Genomic DNA, 8,993 nt, shown 5'->3' on the forward strand with positions numbered 1-8,993 from the left:
CCCCCCCGGCCCCTGCCCCCCCTCGGCCTCCTGTGGCCGCTAGAAGGATGCCACTCCTCGGCTCAGCAGGGACAGGAGCCAGAGCTGTCTGTGCAGGGGCCCCGCCCGCCCTCTGCAGAGCCCTGGCCCGGTCAGCCCTGCAGGCCCCTCTGGGCTGCTCGACCACCCAGGGCGCCCCGCCTGACCCCCCACTCTTCCCCGCTCAGCCGTCTGCCCCACCCGAGGTGGGGGCTTGGTCCTGCACGACCCTCAGCCCAGCCCCATGAAGTTCCCTGGACCGAGCCCTCCGGGACCTGTCGCGTTGGCGCTTGCCCGCAGTCTGGGCATGTCCCCGTGCCTTAGCGCGGCGCCGCGGGGGCAAACGGCCTGGTGTGCTCGCGGTCTGCTTCCCCCAAAGCTCCTGTTTGCGGATGAGGAGTGGTGGGGGGCCTGTGGGGACTCCGCAGATTCCCAGGAGGAGCCGGGACAGTGCCAGGAGCGCTGTGGCTCCGCTGCCAGCCTGCCGCTCACCTTCAGTGTCTTGTTCTTGCTCCTGGAGCAGGTGGGCGCCCCTGCTGTCACAGAGGCGGTCGGCCGAGCCCTGGAGCAGCAAGAGGGGCGCCGTCAGCCTGGGCATGGCGCGCTCCACCCGCGAGACAGCGTTCAGCAGCTGGGTCCCGAAGCACACCTTCAGGCCCGCCCGGCAGATAAGCGGGTCCGCGTCGTACAGCGCCACCTGTGGGGGGACGTCAGTGCAGCTGGTCCTGGCCATGACTCCCCCACCTCCTCACCAGGGTCAGGCTGGAGCAGCTCAGGCCTCCTGCCAGCGGCAGGGCCTCAGGCAGAGTCCCGAATCCCTGTGGAGGAGCAGGCTGTCCTCTGTCACCCTCTGCCCCCGGACTCCTTCCCATGCTGGGGACAGAGTGCCACAGACCAGCCACTTGTGAGAAGCCGCAAGGCTGACTGGCCACTTCCTGCACTGAGCGGGCGGGTCTCGTGGGCCAGCCATCCACTTGTAGCCGAGGGCACGGAAGCGGGTGAGAGCCCTGCCAGAGGGGACCATGCCCCCAAACGGCCTGGGTGTGGGCGGCGTGTCCCGACCCCATGGCGGCAGCACGTGGCAGACCCGGCGTGCTGCAGGGAGGCCTGAGCTCATTCCCTCCACGGCCACCTGTGCCTTTGTCCCACCCAGGGGGTGGGCGGGGCAGAGTGGTGGGTGGGACAAGGCTGGGATGGTCCCCAGGCCCTGTGCCCCCTTCTCCCACAGGAGCCAAAGGCCGAGCAGGGTCCCCGGGCTGTGGCCCACCCCTCAGCCTGCTCACTGGCACACACGCTCGAAGGCTGGGCAGCAGGGCTTGGTTCTTCCACACGGGCCCGGCGTGTCCCCACTGTCGCCTGGCCCCGGGCCCTGACCACCGGGATGAAGACTCCCTTGCAGCTCTCTGCAGCACGTGAGCAGCCCACAAGGAGGGGGGGCCTCTCCCCGCCCGCAACCACGGCTGTCTGAGGTCGGCCACAGTGGGTTCGTGCACCGGCGGCAGCGCTTCCTCCTCCCTCCACCCTGCCCTCTTAGCCCTCCTCCAGGGCCCCGGGCCCCACCCACTGCGAGGCCTTGGCCACAGCTGCACTGTCTTCCTGCCACTCCTTCCCGAAGGGGACCTGACGCTGACCCGAGGTCCCCGCCCCAAGGGAGCCTGTCCCTGGGACTTCCTGTTCCTGGTTCCACCCCCACCCCTGTCTTGGTCATAGGCCGTTTACTGCTCCAGCCCCAGGGACCAACAGCCACAGGAGTCGGGGAAAGGGCGGGCCTGACGTGACCCCGCGGCTGGGCTGGAGATGAGGGGCAGAGGGTACCGGGCCGGGAGACAGCCATCCCGCATGGGAGGCAGGGCTCAGGGGTAAGGCCCTCGCAGGGTGGTTCCGGCCCAGTCACAGTAGCCTGGTCCTCAGAGCTGGGGGCGCAAGCTCACCGAAGTCCCTCTAAGAAGGGGTGGCCAGGCCGCTCCCCCAGACCCAGTCCAGAACCCCGAGCAGCACATGAGCCCTCCGAAACCAAAGACCACATTGTTCCCTCAAGACCCTCACTGACTCCATGTCTGCCATGCTCAGAGACAGGACTGAAGAGCTGGGGAGACAGGGAGGTGAGAGATACAGAGCGGCCTGGGGCTGAGCACTGGGGCGGGGACCGGGACAGGTTGCAGCGAAGGTGACCTGAGGGTCCCGGGGGACAGAGTGGCTGGATGTCAGCCTGGGTGGGATTAGCCTGTGGGCGTTTTTGTGTGTTTTGTCTGTTTAGGTTTCTTGTAGGCATGTGCTCTCACTGGAGAGAGAGAGTGAGCAACTGCCCCGTAAGGGGATGGCCATGCCATAACCCCTTCTTCTCCCTTCTCCTCTTGGGATTCTGGGCATGCACGCACACGTGATTTTCAAGCTGCTGGGTCCAGGACTCTAATTGTGGTCAGCCATGTGGAAATCTAGCTCTTTACCACCACGCCCCCTGCTGGCCCCCGGCCTGTGTTTTACACATGTCTTTTAAAGCCTGGTTCGTTCTTTTATGGCGTGAGAGACTGACAAGCACCCTAGCGGGGTCTCGATCCCCCCAGCCTCCCAGCCAGCCAGGATCTCGGGTGTACGCCAGGAGTCGGCACAGAAACGTGGTCTGCAGTGTGCACGGCACTGCACTGTCCTTACAGCGGCGCGGGGAATAAAGAGCTGAGTTTGAAACCGCAGGCCGGGACTCAGCGGGAGACCTGCCACTCACAGGGCCGGCCACGGAGGGTGGTTCCAGGCTCACCCCCAGAGGCTTCCCTGAGGCTGGGTGGGTGCCGGCTCCCTGCCTGTTGGCACCTTGCTCATGGAGATAAAGGGCGTCCGACTGAACATAGAGGGCAGGACAGCCTCCGCACAGCCTCGCACACTCCTCCTGGTGTGTCAGCCCCTGCCACCACCGCCGAGACCGGCGCCTGTGGGATGTGCCAGCTGGAAGCGGGGTCCTGGCAGTGGGCCAGGTCATGTGGTCAGACTGGCATCTGGGAGCTGGCAGCCGGCCTTGATGTCCCTGTCCTTGGGGTGAGGCGTGCTCTCCCAGTGGCGCCCTGGCCCGTGTGTCCTGAGTGGCTGGGACACACCACCTGGGCTTCCACACCGGGGATGGGCCTCTGGGAGGGCTGTGCCAGGCCGGCAAGCGCAGCTGTCTTGGGCTTTCATCTGGAAACCAGGCATAGCCCTGCAGCCCAGCCTCTCGCCTGCTCTAAATCCGTCCGCGAGGGGTCCGTGGTCCAGAGGTTGGGGTGGGGAGAGGGGCAGCAGAAAGCACCTCCATGGGCAGGGCTGCAACGCTTCTGCTCCACATCTCCAACCTGTGGGATCTGGGCATGTACACACCCTGCACACACGTGCACACCTAGCACACACATGCACACAAGCTGCACATACACATGCACACATGCACACATACACCCTGCACACGTGTGCACACCTAGCGCACACGCACACACAACCCGCACAAACATGCACACATCTTGCACATATGTGTACAGCATGCACACACGTGTACACACATAGCACACACATACACACATATGCACACAACCTGCACACATATGCGTGCACGTACACATCCTGCATACATGTACACCTATGCACATGTGTGTACACCATGCACGCACACGTACACACCTAGCACACACATACACACATGTGCACACGACCTGCACATGTATGCGTACACGCACACATCCTGCATACACACACCTATGCACATGTGTGTACACCATGCACGCACACGTACACACCTAGCACACACATACACACATGTGCACACAACCTGCACACGTATGCATACACGCACACATCCTGCATACATGTACACCTATGCACATGTGTGTACACCATGCACGCACATGTACACACCTAGCACACACGCACACATATACACACATGTGCACACAACCTGCACATATGCATGCACGCACGCACGCACACCCCACATGTTTTTCCAGTCCCCAGGTCATAGTCAGCCAATTAGGATCGAGCTCCCTTAGCCACCAGGCCACGGGCTTAGGGCTGCATTTTTTTTTTCAGACTTTTGCTCTAGGGCACGTGCGCTCACTGGAGAGACACACAAAGACAGGAAATGAGGAGTCACCCCGGGGATGGCTGCGCTGTAGTCCCACTCTCCTCCTGGGATTTTGGGCACGCACTGCACACGCCTGGCCTGAGTTTCAAACCTTCGGCTCTGGGACTTGAACTGGGGTCGGCCACGTGGGAGTCCAGCACCGTAACCATTACACCATCTGCTGGTCCCAGCACCGCATCTTTTAAAGCTTGTTTACTTATTTCTTCATGAATAGGAGAGTGAGTCACACAGTGACCCTGACAGGGCCCCGAGCCACGGTCCGCTTCCGCACGGCAAAGGCCGGACTGCCAGGATGAGGAAGGAGTGGTCGCCAGCCATGCTCCTGGGGCATCCAGGGCACACCAGGGCCTACAGCGGGCCTACAGCGGGCCGGGCACGGGTGGCTCACAGCTCTGCCGTGGGCCACACAAGTGGGTCCCAGGTGGTGTCCCGGCACCAGCACTGTGCATCTGGGGCCTGGGCTGGCGAGGCTGAGATGCGTCACGGCAGAGACCTCCTAGGGTGTCCCTTGCTGTGTCTCTTGTGCACGGAAGACAGAGACTCTTCAATAAAAATGGCTACAGGGCGTGGACAGACGTTTCTGTAAAGGGGATGACTGCCCACCGAGGCCACGAAGACACACGTGGCGTCACATCGCCAGGACCGCCGCCACGGAAAGGAGTCACACGTGTCGGCAGATCTGGGGGTGGGACGTGCCCGCACTGCCGCCGGGCGAGGTAGACGTGCCACAGAGGGGCACACGGACCCTCACAGGGGGCACAGAGCACCGCTGTGACCCCTTCACACCTGGGTGTCTCCCCTGCTCAGAGCTGCCTCCCCCTGCTCACAGCATCCTTCCTCCCCCTGCTCACAGCCGCCTCCCCCTGCTCCCAGCCTCCTTCCTCCCCCTGCTCACAGCCGCCTCCCCCTGCTCCCAGCCTCCTTCCTCCCCCTGCTCACAGCCGCCTCCCCCTGCTCCCAGCCTCCTTCCTCCCCCTGCTCACAGCCGCCTCCCCCTGCTCCCAGCCTCCTTCCTCCCCCTGCTCACAGCCGCCTCCCCCTGCTCCCAGCCTCCTTCCTCCCCCTGCTCACAGCCGCCTCCCCCTGCTCCCAGCCTCCTTCCTCCCCCTGCTCACAGCCGCCTCCCCCTGCTCCCAGCCTCCTTCCTCCCCCTGCTCACAGCCGCCTCCCCCTGCTCCCAGCCTCCTTCCTCCCCCTGCTCACAGCCGCCTCCCCCTGCTCCCAGCCTCCTTCCTCCCCCTGCTCACAGCCGCCTCCCCCTGCTCCCAGCCTCCTTCCTCCCCCTGCTCACAGCCGCCTCCCCCTGCTCCCAGCCTCCTTCCTCCCCCTGCTCACAGCCGCCTCCCCCTGCTCCCAGCCTCCTTCCTCCCCCTGCTCACAGCCGCCTCCCCCTGCTCCCAGCCTCCTTCCTCCCCCTGCTCACAGCCGCCTCCCCCTGCTCCCAGCCTCCTTCCTCCCCCTGCTCACAGCCGCCTCCCCCTGCTCCCAGCCTCCTTCCTCCCCCTGCTCACAGCCTCCTTCCTCCCCTGCTCACAGCCACCTCCCCCTGCCTGCTCACAGCTGCCGCACCCGGTGGTGGTGGGAAGGAGGTGTTGGGTGCAGGACCAGCACAGGCCTGGTGTGCTCCAGAGCTCCGTGAACCTGCGCGCACCCTGCCGGTCCAAACACCCTGGGTTTTTGCGGATTTGTTTTTAGACTGTTGGACTTTTAGCTGCCCCAGACAAGCACTCGTGGGAAGTGGGGTGCTGGACACTGACAGACTGCAATCTGCTCTCCAGGCCCAGCTTTCCAGGAAGCCAGGCCCCGGGTCCAGAAGCGGCCTTCCCGGGCGGCTGTCCGGAGAGCGGGGGCGGGCGCCCTGCAGCCAAGGCCCCGCAGTCTGAGGCCTCAGCGCAGCTGAGCACTTCCAGACCGATGGACGCTTTCCGAGGACCCGCAGGCAGCATGGGGGCGCGCTGGGAGTGGGGACTCAGGCACTGCTCCTGGGGGGAAGCTGGTGCCAGCCGGAGGAGGGGAGGAAGCCCAGGCAGCGTGCTTGCAGCTCCCAGGCCGGAACGCACCATATGGCGTGCGTGTGGGTACGGCCCGCAGGGTGCCCTGGACCGTGGCCAGGGTATTTATAGCACAGGGACACTGAGGCGGGGAGGCAGACTGCTCGGTGCAGACACGGCCTGCCTGTGGGAGAGGGGGTCGGGCCCCCCTCCCCCCTCCGCCCCCCCAGACCGAGTGACAGGGCGGCTCTCGGCAGGGGTGGCACAAGGATGGGGTCAGCACCCCCTGCCACTGCCCCCCATGTCCTGGGCCCCAGAACCACCCTCAAGGCTTTGGGGCGGAAGGAGCTCTCCCATTTCAAGATCCCGTGCTGGGGCTGAGGGTTAAGGTGGGCGTCCCCCGAGGGCTCCAGGGCCCTCCACGTGCGGCCGGAGGAAGGGAGCCGCGGCTCTGTTCCGGGTCTTCCCTTTTGCGGACTTCCGGAGACCCGGAGTGGGTGCCGCTAAGGGCCGAGGGCCGAGTCCGGAGCCACCCGTATCTAACACTCACACCTGGACCTAGCCAGCCCGAGAAGCCTGGGGCGTGCATGCCGGTGTGCGGGGAGCGGCCGTGTGCCCTAACACTCACACGCGCACCTCGGGGTGGCATCCTGGGAGCGCCCCTGTGTCCGCAGAGTTGAAAATGCTGACATTTGATGGTTTTAAACACAGGCTCAGGACTAGCCCCTTCCCTCTCTGTCTGTGGGGTCTCGGGGGCTCGCGTAAACAGCATGGGTGTCGAGGGGAGGCCTCCTTCTCCCTCTCCCTCCGCCCACTGGGGTTCCAGCCCAGCTACTGCAGGGCTGGCTGGTCTTCCTGGAGGTGACACATCCCACAGGACTGCCTGCCTGCCCCAGGCCTTCCCAGACTGGCCACTACCCGTAGCCATGGGCTGGTGACCAGAGGGACAGGGAGAGGCACTTGCTGACCTCGGCGCCAACACCAGCTGGAAGGGGCCCACTCAGCGCTCACCGGCTGTGCTGCCGTGGACGTCACTAACCTCTCTGGGCCGCCTTTCCCTCATCCGGGCGACGGTGCACGCTGGTCTCCCCGTGTCGGGCTTAGACGGACAGCACTCACCCGGCCCAGCGCTCTGGCCCTGGGCTCTGCCCGGGTCGCGCCCGCCTTGCGAAGCTAACTTCTCCTTATTCCGGTGTTCTTTTGGAAAGACCAGGGGCCATTCCCTGGTCCCTGTGGAGTTGGACTTGGCCCCAAAATGTGGGCTTGGCGGCTCTAGGGGCTTTTAAGTCAAATCACGTTAAAACAGCAAGTGTGTGTGCACGGCCGTGCAAATTCGCTACAGAGTGTGTGCACTTGCTGGAGAGAGAGGAGAGTGTGAGAGACGGAGGCACCGGGGGGCGGCGGCGCCATGCCCTCCTCCCCGCCCTCTCCTCCCAGGACTGGGCAGGCACGTGAGCTGGTCAGGGCCTCGGGCTGCACAGAGGTCTGTGGGTCCAGTGGCATAACCACGCCATGGCTGGAGACTCTGGAGTCTCTCGTGCATGGAGGGTCCTGCTCACTGAGGGCTCACGCTCCACGTGGCCCAGTTCCACCACGAAGCTGGAGGCCAGCTGCCCCAGGAAGGCCGAAGGGAGGTGGCCACGGCCCACACCACACCCAGCCCTCTCCTGGGCCCTCGAGCTGCGAGGGCAAGGGGAGACTGAGGCGGGCAGTGGATGGGGCTTCCCGGCTCTTCCAGATGCCCATGGTCAGTCCCCGCCAGCCCTTGGGCGGCCCAGCAGGGGTGAGGCACCCTCCTCCATGCCGTCCCGCCCCTCTCCTGGACAATCGGTAAGAGCCAGCCCTTGGGGGCTGCATGGAGGCTCCGCCATGGAACATGACACCCTGGGACGCGGATCCACATGGGAAGGTCATGGGTCTGCACCTGGGCCCTGCCTGAGTACTGGCCGAGGGCTTGCCCACAACTGGCCGGGTGTGCGTCAGGGGCTGTGGGCACTGCCTTTCTCTGACCATCTCTCTCACTTCTGGGAGAATAAAACACATTTTAAACAAAAGAAAGAGAGGGCCTGTTGGTGGCATGGTGGTTAAGGTGGCTGGATCCTACACGGCTGATTGCATGGCTCAAGTCCCGGACCCAGTGGTTTGGAAAATACACCAGGTGAGTGTGCGTGTACATGTGTACGTGCGTGCCCAAAGTTCCAAGAGGAGAACAGAGGAGAAGGGACTGTGGTGTTGCCCCGGAGTGATTTCCCACTTTCCCTCTGTCTCTCTCTCTCTGTCTCTGGTGAGAACCAAGACTCCTGCTAGAAAGAGGTGTTCTCTTCCCACTATGGCTGCTCAGGAGAAGGGGCTATGGCTTCCAGGCCTCCAGCCTGTCTGGAAATGAAACCAAACCGAGGGAGAGGAGGCTGGAACCAGCTGTGCCTGAACCCTTCCATCATCTCACCAGAACCTCCCTGTGCTTCGACCCCACTGACTCGCGTGTCCGTCCCTGGATGGTGCACGCGACCTGCTCTGGTTAGGGGCTCTGATGGCAGGACATACCTCGGGCACCTCGACACCCCTCCTGTCCCATCTGACCCTGAAGTCGGTGGCCACTCATGCTCCTTCCTGTCCCTAGCACCTTGTACCAGGCCTGGTAACCGGGCGGCGGGCACTAGGACAGAACTGGAGCTCGGTTTCCCTGGGGGGCTGCTACCCTCACCCCTTGGCCCCGGGTTCCCAGACTCACCTCCGTCTTATTCCGAGAGAGTACACTGGAGTCGATGGGCCCCAGGGATAGGTTCGGCAGGATGAGGTTGAGCACTCTGGCAGCCAGGACCTGGCGGGGAACGAGAGGTGAGCACGGCGGGGCCACGCGGGCCTCCCCGCCCCGCCACCCAAAC

General features: G+C 64.4%; 1 protein-coding gene across 1 annotated transcript in view; it reads right to left on the bottom strand.

Annotated features, from left to right (window-relative positions):
- MGLL (monoglyceride lipase) overlaps positions 1–8,993 on the bottom strand; it is a 72,251-nt gene that overhangs the window by 7,728 nt on the left and 55,530 nt on the right. The window contains exons 6-7 of the mRNA XM_006169809.3: positions 8,840–8,929; positions 500–715 (exon numbers count right to left, since the gene is read on the bottom strand). Of these exons, the coding sequence (XP_006169871.1) occupies positions 500–715; positions 8,840–8,929 (306 nt within the window). The remainder of the gene's footprint in view (positions 1–499; positions 716–8,839; positions 8,930–8,993) is intronic.

This window comes from Tupaia chinensis, unplaced genomic scaffold (assembly GCF_000334495.1).
Source record: "Tupaia chinensis unplaced genomic scaffold, TupChi_1.0 Scaffold147500_2, whole genome shotgun sequence".
Lineage (NCBI taxonomy): Eukaryota > Metazoa > Chordata > Mammalia > Scandentia > Tupaiidae > Tupaia > Tupaia belangeri.